The sequence below is a fragment of the Ptychodera flava genome, chromosome 4, assembly GCF_041260155.1.
Source record: "Ptychodera flava strain L36383 chromosome 4, AS_Pfla_20210202, whole genome shotgun sequence".
NCBI classification, from domain to species: Eukaryota; Metazoa; Hemichordata; class Enteropneusta; family Ptychoderidae; genus Ptychodera; species Ptychodera flava.
The window spans coordinates 24971015-24984153 of record NC_091931.1 but is presented as its reverse complement, the minus strand read 5'-3'; the positions used below and the strand labels follow the sequence as shown (position 1 = coordinate 24984153).

At 36.9% G+C, this 13139-nt stretch overlaps 1 protein-coding gene and 1 long non-coding RNA gene across 2 annotated transcripts in view; one reads left to right on the top strand and one right to left on the bottom strand.

Moving 5' to 3' along the window:
* The window catches only part of LOC139131260 (uncharacterized), a 9453-nt gene extending 5709 nt beyond the window's left edge, over positions 1 to 3744 (top strand). The window contains exons 8-13 of the mRNA XM_070697251.1: positions 98 to 229; positions 925 to 950; positions 1177 to 1234; positions 1533 to 1571; positions 1899 to 2038; positions 3508 to 3744. Coding sequence (XP_070553352.1) covers positions 98 to 229; positions 925 to 950; positions 1177 to 1234; positions 1533 to 1571; positions 1899 to 2038; positions 3508 to 3744 — 632 coding nt within the window. The remainder of the gene's footprint in view (positions 1 to 97; positions 230 to 924; positions 951 to 1176; positions 1235 to 1532; positions 1572 to 1898; positions 2039 to 3507) is intronic.
* A 957-nt stretch (positions 3745 to 4701) lies between these two features.
* Positions 4702 to 11580, bottom strand: LOC139131262 (uncharacterized). Its single transcript, XR_011552090.1, has 5 exons — positions 11442 to 11580; positions 10544 to 10686; positions 8484 to 8711; positions 7843 to 7963; positions 4702 to 6203 (listed from the first exon to the last, which is right to left on the bottom strand). It is a non-coding gene; the product is annotated as an uncharacterized lncRNA (long non-coding RNA).
* Positions 11581 to 13139: the final 1559 nt, after the last annotated feature.

The window sequence follows — 13139 nt, the reverse complement described above, 5'->3', positions numbered from 1 at the left end:
TATGTAATTCTGTATTTAAGTACAGTTTGTCCAATAAAGAAAAAAATGCAATGTAATGGATCATATCGTAGATACCTCTGTTCCTCACACACTGTAGGGAGAAACCAAGGCCGAAGCGGTCCATCTAATTCTAGTACACCTGTCAGTGAGCATGTGGGCGAAATGGGGGGTGACACAAGACCCGTCAAACCTGAACGGATGAAGGGAGATAACGGACCTAGAGATATTGGTAAGTACTAGTATAGAAAATGTATAGAAACATTTGTTCCGGATTTGAAATCGCAGTCTACAATACCTTTCAATTCAATTCAATTCACAGCAAGAAACACGGCGATCAAAACCATTTAGAAATAACTCCAATTATAAAGAAGTTGATTTGAAGTCATAGCAAATTTGTTACCGTTTTGAATGCAATCCGTTTACTTGGTATGAGTGCCAATATGGCTTTATAATAACATGACCTATGTCAGTGTTAATATGTAAAATGCTAAGCATTGTATCATTTTGGAGGAAAATGTACATTGTATTGTAAACTGAATGAAACATGTCTCTCACGAGTTTAGCCTTTGGAAACCCTGCCTTATTGATTCAGAGTAAGTGTTGACGGATAGTAATGGCGATCATACTAACCAGTCTAAGGTTATGGAGTTCAATTTGTAGCAACTTTGTTCTGCTTCGTTCCTCATGTTGAATCGGCGGCATGTGTCACCGCAAAAATGATATCACCATTAATGACCAGTGTAAAAATAGCCTGAAACATACTTTTCCCGTGATGGCGCGGTGTCAAGTTGCACACCGGGACCTGTATATTGATCACGATCATGGCGAGTGTTCGGTATAATAACAAATAAGACATGGACAATTCATTTTAATTCAGCAATGGCAGATTATTTTCAAATTTAAATTTATTATTTTTCCTTGCAGTTGTTGCAGGTGGTCAGAAATCAAGGGTAAGTGGATTGTACTTGACAAACGATCGCGTTGTTGGAAATGTCATCTCTTAATCCATGGCAAGATAGCGTTATCGCCGTACCATTCTTTATTCGAAGGCATTTTATTCTACTCAATCATTTCAGAGAAAGATCGAGCACCATTGACCAACCTTTGTCGACACAGAGACTCAGCACGATATCTTGTTCTTAGTAATTTGCTATTTTCTTATTCTTAATTTTCTAGTCCACAATTACAGCCGCTCACTTCGTTGGAGACTTTGATAGAGCCGTTCAGGGTCTAGGTATGTTACATCGAATTGAATTAGGGAACTCTGCAAACAGCAATTGAATTAGCAGTAGAACTCAATTGAACATGATTGGTTATCACACTCAGAAGTATCTGCTACATATTCAACAAGATATGATCAGATTAAATGATTAAATAGGTCTCAAATGCTATGTCGAACATGTACGATTAAGTTTACTGGATTAATCCTTTAAAAATAAAAGCTTAAATTTTGAACGCACGAAAGAAGTTAAAGAATCAAACCGCAAGACCAAATATTTTAGTTACTGTTCCCCTTTCAATCAATTTAACAGAAATGAGACCAAAATATGAAGAAAGGACGGTTAGAACTGGTAGGTCATGTTTCAATTTCACTAGATTTTATATCACTTTGACAACAAGAGTTATTTAAATAAAAATTTTCTGACATATTCTACGGTTATGTCATTTGCTCAAAATAAGCATCCTGACGGAGACAATACTACCATCATACTGTGACGTCACATTAACCTTTTGCATTATCAGTCAAAATATGACAGCTAGACCTTTCGACTATTACTTTTTCATTACCATTCTCGTTACCTGAGCGATGTGAAATGAAGATAATGAACTTGGTTTATTTCATTTCAACGGCAATGGTTTAGTCATCAGTGATTGTCCATATCTTTTCTTTATTACAGAAAATGAATTAATCTACTACTGGAACTATGCAGACTGGATGAAAAGGCCATCCTTCCACGCTATAATGGAACAGTTTACACTGGACGCTACGGGGAAAATTACAGTTCATGAAGAAGGGTTGTACTACATATATAGCCAGGTGTGTAACTCACAGACACTTTACTCATATCATCAATCATGTTTTGTAACGTGATAAACTTTTGTTTCAGTCTCCTTAAGATAAGGGTAGAGTCCATTCTCAGAAATATGCCAATCAGGAAGAATTAAACATCGAGAGATGGTTCATTCGATCATCTTATTATGGACTAAAGTCTCTACATGTGTTGGATAAAAGGCGCCAACGTCATCGAGACGTACTCCATCCGATAGAGTATCTTTATACATCCTTATAAGACCAAATGTCGATATTCTTAACCAAGCTATAAGAAACTGACTTAATTATAAAGGATACACAATGGTAGGAAGGCCATAGTATTTCACATGAAGCATCAATAAGAAATCTGCAAGGCATTTATGGTGTGCGATTACTTAATTTGAAAATGTATTCGACCATCTTAAAATGATATATTTTCGTCACAATATAAAATAAAAACGCGCAGAAGAATATGACTACTGTTTGTGACCACCTTACGTTTGTTTTGGGGTTTGTTTTGTTTTGGGTTTTTGTTTATTTTTTTTTTTGCTTTATTTTTCTGTTTTGTTTATCAAAGTGTATTTGAATAGGGAATAACAATATTTAATATTGCATAAAGCAAAGAGCTTCATGCATGGTGTGTGTATTTGTGCCTTCGTGGAGGGACCGTGCTTTGGAGTATATATCCATATGCTAGGCTGTAACGACATCTTTAGACCTACCTGTGACCCGACATCGTGCGCCCCCACCTTTAAACCCCCTCTGTCTGTATATCAGTTAAAGTGGCTGTACAAACCATATGATATTAGGATATTACAGACAGAGAAGTTTCTAAAGTTGAAAGCTCACTTTATCCTGTGAGTCATTATAAATCTAAGTTGGGTAATAGGTATATCAAAATATGACTTAATATGATACATTGGCGTTTGGGAGATAGTCCGAAGGTATACACACACTCACCCTCACGCGTATACGCTTTATTATTTAAAAAAAAGATACATAGAAATAAATGACATGTGTTAAATACAGCTTAGTCAATAAATTTCAACACAAGCAAACAAAATTAACAAGTTTGGTCAAATTATCATATTCTTTTATTCTCTTTTGTTTTAGGGTGACCAGTAGTTATTATATGGTATTTTACACAGCCATTTGGACGCATCTGCGATTAAGTTGTGACTATTGTCATTTTTGCAGAGTTTAAAACAGTTTAATATATCCAGGAGATAAGAACAACGTCTTTTCCAGTCAATAGTAACACGATAAAATCAACAATGGATTGCGGTGTCATTTTAATCAGACTGAGCGCAATCAATATTCATATAAGTTTGTGGGTCGTACATCCACTTGTGAGCTGTTTACACGGTAGGAAGAAAGACCATCTACAACTTTGGACCGTGGATTTTAATTGGTAAAATTATTAAGTTGTTTGGTCAGATTCATGTCTAAAATCTCCATCGTTGTTTTATTAACAGGTGCACTTCTTGGAGTCGTTTTTAGAAGTAGGGGTAACAGTAATGGTGAACGGTGAAGTATTTTTGCGATGCAAAATGGATACTGCAGACAGATATCGACGGACAAGTCCATGTTTTGTCGCTGGAGTTACATACGTGGAAAAAGATACGTCAATATCGATCAAAGTATCATGTAAAGATAGCCGCTTTTTGATTGGTCCAGACACAACATACATTGGGTTTGTCAAACTTCTGTAGTTAAGACTTGCAAAGATACTTGCAAAGATAAGGTGGAGGTGTAAATAGTACGTGAACGATCGATTGCACGCATATCAGCCTTTCAAGAGCAAAATGGCTATATATTGACACCGATTGGGGATATTGTAGTACCATGAATTCGTCAAAAGTCCGTGTATACCTACTTCTGCAACATTTTATTAACATTAGTTAAAATGGTACTTAATAGAAAGAAATACAGCGTGATAAATAATAAAAAATAAAATTACAGCAATAAGAAACTCAATATACCTATAATTGAAATAACATTAGCTGTTGCTATTAATTACATATGGTATACCTAAGAACAACAAAGAAGACCTTTTTCAAAGCGTTTTAACAGAACGTAGCACACTACTTCAGAAGAACAAGTAAGTTCACCTGACAGAGATTGGGCTTTTTAGTTGGCCGCTTATTTCAGAATGGTCCTTTTATGTCTTTTCTTCAAATTGAAGCGTTTTGTAAAGTAATTGAAGTTATTCATCGAAAATCAACACACCATTCACGATGTTTCAATAATAGGGATCATCAAAATAAATAAACAAGATGACACGCTCCGCAAGAAAATAGTCCATCTGGATTTCAAAACTAGGTACATTGTCACCAAACGGACTCAACACTCTAAGCTAATTGTGCTTGACAAAAATTTAAATAACAATTGCTCCCGACACCCTCATACAGGCACTATAAATAACCATTAGCGCCAAATTTCAATGGGCACATTCATCTGCGCCACACATAAACGGTAAGGATTGCCACATCCTCTACTTAACTTTCCAATTCACTCAGCCCGTAAAATACGTTCAGCACTTAATGAAGATCAACACTGTTTTTTTGTCTGTGTTCTCCTTCTGTTGACATTACCGTCAACCTGATGAAGTCCTACTTTTAGGACGAAACGTTGTATCAAAATTACCAACAGAATAAATAGAAAATATACAACCAGATCAGTAGACGTGTGCAAATTTATTCATCCGATTTATATATATATATATATATATATATATATATATATATATTATATATATATATGATATATATATGTAAGATAGATAAACGAGATGAATAATTCTGCTCGTTTATCTATCTATCTATCTATCTATCTATCTATCTATCTATCTATCTATATACACCCGTGGCCACTTTAGTGTTGATCAAGGCTACTTGATACAGACAAATTCTGCTTGTACAAAGGTAAAAGTAGCTCTGTCTATGGGGTTGTAAATGAGAGTTTACGATTGGCACCCTGTGTTCAAGATTGAGTAACAATGTAACATTACCATGCACTGGTTAATGTACAAGTATTGTTTATTTCAATTTCCCAAGACACACTGTCTGCATGTGACATACAATTTTACTTGATGCTATAGCAGTGAGCTCATAAAAGTGTGTTGCTTCAATAAACTAATTATCGCGTAGAGGCTTTCATGAATGGAAGTTGTATCTTGTGTCTCAATTTTTAACACGGGGTGCCAATCGCATTTACAACTCTTGGCAGGGCCTGTTTTGTCTTTATAACAACTTGGCAGGCTGCTGTAGGATCAAAATCTTTTTTGGAAATGTTTGACGTTAAGCAGAAAGGAATAAGTTATCATTTGCAAGACATCGTTGTACAAATCAATTCGTAAATATGTTATCCCGTTAGCGATGGTTTAGGTACATTTGCCACTACGAGGGTAGAACAAAGTCATAGAGCTTCAAGACCGACGATGGAAGTTTTGCTTATGAGGAATGGAAGCTATTGAGGTGAAGCAGATACTTCAAAAATCGTGGTGGAAGAGAAGCTAAAAACTGTAATTTTCCCTCAAAATTCATTGTTTTTGTTCAAAAGACATAAGAGCGCGCATTTAAGCGTTGCAACACCTTCGGTCATGATTGTCTTGAAATTTACAGGCTTGCTATCTCTTTATAAACTGAAAAACAGTCTCCTAATATCATGATCATCATGCAAGTATAAAAAATCATAGAGGTTGTTAAGTGTATTTACAGGTAACTATATAAAGTCTATTTACAGAAAGTTTCATTCCACTCAAAAATACGTGGCGTATTTACAAGCTCAAAATAATATTAATGGAAACAATGCCATTTTGGAAATACTATCGAAGATTCTACAACTAAACAAAGTGTCAAACATCGGAGAGCAAGTTGTCACTCAGGGTATGTTGAGAGAATTAACCTTTGACGAGCCCCATTTTTACTAGTGTAACTTTACAGAAATAAGAATTGTACTCAATCGTTGGTAGAGTCAGCGGTGTCTTATTTGCCCAGAAGTACACATAGGTAGGGGAAACAGCATGGTAGAGTGATGTAGAATCATCGAGCATGCCGAAATGAAAGATAGGCTGCCATTGTAACTGGCAGAGCAAGCCATGTCTTACATTATGCATCGGGAAGGATCGCTTGTACCTCAGCAATTGGCCTTCGATCTTTGCAGCAGTTGTCTGCGGGAAAACATATGATGCAAAACTATTAACAGTCATTACAATAAAATTTCCAAATTAAGCAAAGTAGTTGCGGTGTTATCTCCTAATAATAATGACATGGATCCATGTTTAATGGAAATAATATATGTTAGCATTGATCTTGGTGCACAAGTCAAAATGAAATTGGACTGTTTAAACTCACGATTCACTTTCCAGGATAATTGTTCGACAAGACGGTGTTGTTTATATATTTATCAAAATGTATACTGAACAAACTGGTGTAGGATTCGTAAAAACGAACGTGCTGTGTACAATTGTACGAACGATTCAACATTGTGGCTAGCTACATTTTACCTTCGCCCTTTTCACAAATTTTGTGCATTTGCTGAAATCGAGATGACACCTAAACATGAAAACCTCAATCAAAATCTTCTATAACGGATTAATAGCGTTTCGTAAAGGATAGTGTGTTTGTAACAAACTTAAATGTAATGTAATGTAAAGCATGTCTAATCATTTAGATCGTGCATTACTCACTATCAACGCTACAAAGTGACCCCTGATTTTTATCGTTGATGTCGAAAGGTATGGTTCAAAAGAGTTTGAGGTAAAAGTTTAAAGCTCCAATAGCAGCGAATTTTATGCATTATTGTCATGATATTTTCAAACCAAGTTGGTTCGTGTAAATGTGCTAACTGAAGGATATGTATAGAAGTATAACTGCTCGCAGATTTGGACAATGCGTACAGGTTAATAATAAACCGGTGCCGCACTTATTGCGCCCCTACGGAAAATTATAAATAATGTAGGATTTCCTGCACATATACATCCTGATCAAGAAACAAGCATGATGCTATTTGCTTGAATGCACAGCTCTCGATGGCCAACATTTTGTTTTTGTAATTTCTATTTTCTCTGCCACATGATAACACTTGAAAATGGCGGAAATCGAAAATGATGTTAAAAAGTTTAAATTTACATGCCACTCTCGACACTTATGACAGTGTTATATTCAGTCTTTAATGGTCTTACTCAAAGGAAACTCTTTGAAAACTCAGGATATTTTCAGATCGGTGTGTTACACATTCGCAGCAATTGGGGTTTCAAGTATTTTATTTTCTAGGCTACGAGACATTAAAGGCCCAATAGCTGTATCTTTTAGCATTATTTTTTGATTTGACCTCCAAACTAAAACAATTCTATGCGAATGTGCTCATTGAGGGGTGTTTATACAGGTAGAATAAACTGTCCACTGGGACTACATGTGCAATTTTGAGCAAGATAAATAATAAATGTTTGCCCAAACATAAAATGGCGCCCTCATGCAAATAAAGCAAAAACACAGTACGCAGTGCATATATGCATTGGAATCTTCACAGAAACAACAGAGTAGTCCAATATAATGCATATTGCTGAATGTTTTCCACTGGGACACCATATGCTATGTTTTCTTTGTAATATTACCAATTTTTAAAAATGGCGGGAAATCAAAATAACGGTTAAAATTTAAATTTACTTGTCCAATTTTTCAGTGGTAAAAGACTATATCCTTTAAATCTGTAGAATTTAAAGAAAACCAGAGAAAATAGAAAGCCTTTTTCAGGTCAACAAATTTCAAGAGTTACAGCTGCAGGGGCTTTAAAGAATGAAATATAACCTTGACGCCATTGCCTGACTCTGCGATTCCGTGAGCATAGGCAAAATGTGCCAGTTCCAATCGCAACAAACGCAACGACTGGTATCGCAAACACGTAAGGCCCAATACTCCACTTGATACCCTGAGTGAAATACAAGTATGGAAAAGTGTTCAAATAAATATCATCATAATACAAGGCAATAGTAGAGAACGTGCAAGAACAACACGGGAGCTAAAGTTCAGCGAATGATCTCCCAGAAGGAAAGGTTTACCTTATTCTGGACTTCTGACACTTATATGACAATATATAATTATTCAGGAACGTTCAAGACGGGGAAATAAGTCACAGCTTCGTTAGCGCGACTCATACATGTAATGCTAGTAAATCGTCCTCTGAAATTGTAACACTTACTGACACAATTACCTCATGTAAAGTTACAAAAGGCAGCCTACATGTAATTCTCTAAGAAATTGGAATTTAAAAAAATGGTGGTTTAGAAATATTTGAACTTGCGTACTAGATGTTAAGAAAGGAAAGTGATACAGCATTTCCGCGGAACTTCAATTCCTATTCGCTGATTCTGTATTATGTACGACGCTCTGTTAGAATCTAAAAGGAATGAAAAGATTCACAAAAACTGCTCTCAATGCATTTCGCATACCTATTCCTGGGCAATGCTTAACATGATTGCATTTATTTTTCAGTCCCTGGTCTGTGCACTGTTGAATGGCTCGTTCAGTCCAGCGCAACACATTGAACACGGTAGGCATGTATCCGTGAGGTCATCATAATAGTATTTAGGATTACATACACAGGTCCCATTCTGCCAATGGCTATGTGGTTGGTCATCGCACGGAGATTCAGTGTAGTCTTGCCGATACGCCGATATCTGTAACACAGTGTTCACGTAAAGAACTACGACGAAAAGAAATTCTGTGGGTGATTCGTTTGCCCTCACTGCTCAAATTCCAACCTGTTGGTCTCACAAATGTTTGCTGTTTATGTTATCGTTTGTATCAGTTATTATAATATTGCTATGGCTATGAGTAAATTAAGCAATAAAGCACACCCAGCGATGGTATACCACTAGATTTTCACCAGTTCACGACATACTAGTCCCGGGCATACTAGTATATGCACGAGCGATAGCAAGTGCAAATATAAAGTGAACTGGTCAAAATCGAGTGGTATACCGTCGCTTTGACGTTTGATGATATTATCACAATCTTCGTTGCAGAATTCACTAAACAATACATTTTCTTGTTCTTCGAACTAAATGCTGGAGAAGCACAAAGTATTATCCTTCTGAATTACAACACAGTGTTTGTAATAATACAATTTTATTGTTTTAAAATTAATGGCTTGTCAAGGTCCGGACGAAAATTCAGTCATCAACCGTAATATCGGACAAGTTGGCGTAGAGCAAGAAACTATAGTTTGTGCAAACAGAGCAAAGCTGAAGGACAGTAGGCCTATATCAAGAGTTACATCGAATGGAGCCTGAAGCTGTGGAGGCGTTTTTATCAGCACCGCCTTCATGGAGAAACCGTACCCTCGACAGTCCCCCTCCCCATTAGCTCTATACACACTCGATGTTTGTACACAAATATTCAACACAGGGGTGAAAATATGAGTGCAAGTACACAAAGTGTACAGGGGTGTGAATAGAGCATGGGAAATTTAAACCAATGAAAACGCACAAATTATAATGTCCTTTGAACAACAAACATACCATAATACCAAAACATAAGTATCTTTTTTATCTTATTCATCGGAGACGAAAATGAAAGCTAATTCGAGAGTTTCAGACGTTCGTCACTATCAGATCAACATCACCAGCGACCGAGTCCACTATGCTCACTCCGTACGTTTAGAACAGCTGTGGCTTCCGTCGACTTTTTCACGAGTTAATGATCCTACCTCACAGAGGCGTTGAAAATTACCGAAACTGCATGCCGTGTGAAAACCTATGTTCTTTGTTCAAAGCCAAATCATGCCGAAGACAACAATACACCCTGTTAATCAACATGACGGCTTTCCCAAACACAAATCTAGACGTGGCCAGATGTGACTATCGGAGCACATATTCAACTCAAATGTAATATATGTATGTTGCTTTGGCACACAAACGACGGCGAAGAAAAGCCGTTAGACGAACATTGGAATCTGTCTGTTTACTTTAAAGAGCCGTAGTTATAATCCGAGTGACTTTACATAATTTTGCTTAATATTTGTTCTCATTGGTATAGTCACTCCTGAAATTTGAATTCAAATTGCTGTATGTTTACTTTTTGGTGTATGTCTTTCAACTGGAGGGGCTGGAAAAATTAAACCACAGAGTCCTGACACAAGCCAAGGAGAGTATAAAACATTATCATGGTTTTCAAAGGAATTTTTGAAGGGGGAAATGTAAAATATGTATAGGTTAAAAAAACGTGTGGTGAGGGCCCTGGAGGCATGAGATGCCAGGTGAGGGAGCACAAAAAAGGTGTCCCTCCGTCGCACAGTAAACCAATTTTGAGTAATTTTGACCAGTGTTGGACAGCGATCGCAACTGTATGCAGCCTCTCAGTGCCTTTCATAAACAAATAGTCATAATGTGCCTGCGAGAGAGCTCCAACAACGGAATAGCCCGTTATGCGTTAAACGCTATGGCCGAAAACAATGTCCAACCAAACGTTAAGTCATGGTAAATTTGAGACAGTATGGCGTGGTACTTACGCTATGAGTGACTCCTTGTGTCGAGGCCAACACAACGGTGCATATTTGCAGATATGCAGCAATGGTGAAGCACAAAGTTGCACTCATATTCCCTCAAGAGACGATTTACTGTGCCGCCACTGCTTTCCGGCTGATAACAGACACTGAAACGAAACAACAATTGGTTATTGTTGTAGTGAATGTCACGTGACTGTTGACTGTCCTGATGTGGCATGCACTGGGCATGCACGAGATACGCTAGCCTTTTCCTCTAGTTTTTTCCGAATCCCATGAGTCATACGATGGAGGTAGTCATACGAAGTGGTAATCGGTATATATTGCATGCCATAGCCCGGTAATAAAGCAGCAAGAGCGAATTCTTACTGATTCAATCAGGCATGATAAGCGAATGACAGGTATTTAGAGTGCATTACACTTGACAGTCAACAGCGTTATAGTTTATTCAAGGTGTTAAAAAGGGCAATCCTCAATCCCTGGTTCTCGCATCAGTGGTTGTTGACATTAACTGTTTATGTGATTTTAGTCCTTTGTTCCCATTTGAAAGTTGTGCACAGTTAGTCAATTTGCTCAGAGATAAAGCTGATAAAAAAAACCTGCCCCTTCAGAAAGGAGAGCGTTTGTAATGAATGCAGTTGGCAAAATATTTGCGAAAACCTGACACTATAACAACGATATCTCTAAAATTGAAACAAGATGATATAGCCGATATTGTCATGTGACACATATGTGGTTTCACACTCTCCTCCAAATGTCTACGACCACCGTTACTCTAGCCCATATAGCCTTGCTACGTCACAGTTTATTACTCGAGCTTCGGAGGCCGCCATTATATTTATGACGATTGGCGATAGTCTGGGCTGGGCAAACATTGCATTCAAATTAATGGCTCGGTACTTACCGTATCGGAGAGACCTAATCTAACAAATCTCAAGCACAGGAATAGAAACTGCGTTCTGAGGAACAACATCTCTAGACTGCTGTCTAGCAAGGTGACACTGTTGATGACTAACCAGCGACTGACGTTTGACTGGAGCTTCTCTCACTGCAGAAGCAGATTAGGGAGCGTTCAGTTATTATGGCTGGGGGTGGGCCGGCAAATTCTTCCTGCGCATCAGTCAAAATAAGTGAACCCCCCTACCCATTGTACCAAAAAACTTGATGACCCCCCCCCCTTTCAAGATGACAAAAATTTCATGACCCCCCCCCCCCCCCCCACATTGCTTGAGTAAAGATATGGAGCAATAGAATCCCCCAAAATAGAGCTTAGATTTTTTCAAATGACCTTCCTCACAAACTCAAAAGGTGTTAAAGCTCAGATTTCCACTTCGACATGCTATAATTTTGAAATTACCCTTTAAAGGGGTTGGACAGAAATTACTGAAGGATCGCTTTTTTTTTGCAAGCGTGTGTGTACAAAATTTTGATGTTTGGATTTAATTAAAAATCAGCTGTTGATAATGTTGATTCACCATACATGGTATACATATATTTTGTCATACATGTATGAGAAATCTATGTAATACTTTTTCAATGCAAAACTATATCTATGCATTTATAGATATTTGATAATTTACATAAATGTACTTAAATGAAATAGGGTCGTTACAACTGGCATGTGGACAAAAAGTTTGATCTTAGAATTTCACTGAAAATGTTCATCCACTATACCTGGGAGTCTATGAGGAAAGTATGAATAATTTTTTTCCAATACAAAAATAGGTAAATTCATGTATTTATGTACTCTCGATTATTGATATCAATGTACTTGATTAGATTAGGTTGGTAACAAATGGTAGTGTTCGCCAGAAATTGGATTTTGGAATTATACCAAAATGTAGATTCACTGTACATGGGAGTCTATGAGGAAAATGAATAATTTTTTTCCAATACAAAACTATCAAAATCTGTGTATTTATAGATATTTGATAATTCATTTTAAAGTACTTAGTTAGCCTAGGATGGTTAAAGGTTGATATGTGTGCAAGAAATTGGATTTTGGAATTTCACCGAAATGTTGATTCACTATACATTGGAGTCTATGAGAAAACTAAGAATAATTTTTTTACAATGCTAAACTAAATTAATTTGTGCTTTTATAGGTGTTTGATAATTGATACAAATGTACTTGATTCAAATAGGGTATTTAAAAGTTCAGATGTGGACAACAATTATGATATTGTAATTTCACCTAAAAGTATAATTTCACTTTTCATGGTACTAGTAGTCTCAGTACAGGTAACTGTTAAATAATTTCCCTGACAAAACTTGCTATATCTCTAATACGTAAGTAATAGGAATTGTTCATGGCCCTAAGTGCAGTGAGCTTGATTTATAATAAGACAAGCCTCAGAGTTGTCTAGTAAAGATGTTCATGTGACAGATAATTATACTTTTGTTCAGATTTACAGGTGAATAACTTCAGAGAATGAAATCATGCAACGAATCATTTTTATCTCCCAGAAAATTTCTGAACACTGAAACTGCTTTTTGACGGGACGGATACTTATGAAAATTAAGTGACCCCCCTCTGAGCTGTTTGAAAAATGCATGACCCCCCCCCCCTTTGCAGTTTTCAAATTTGAGGTGACCCCCCCCC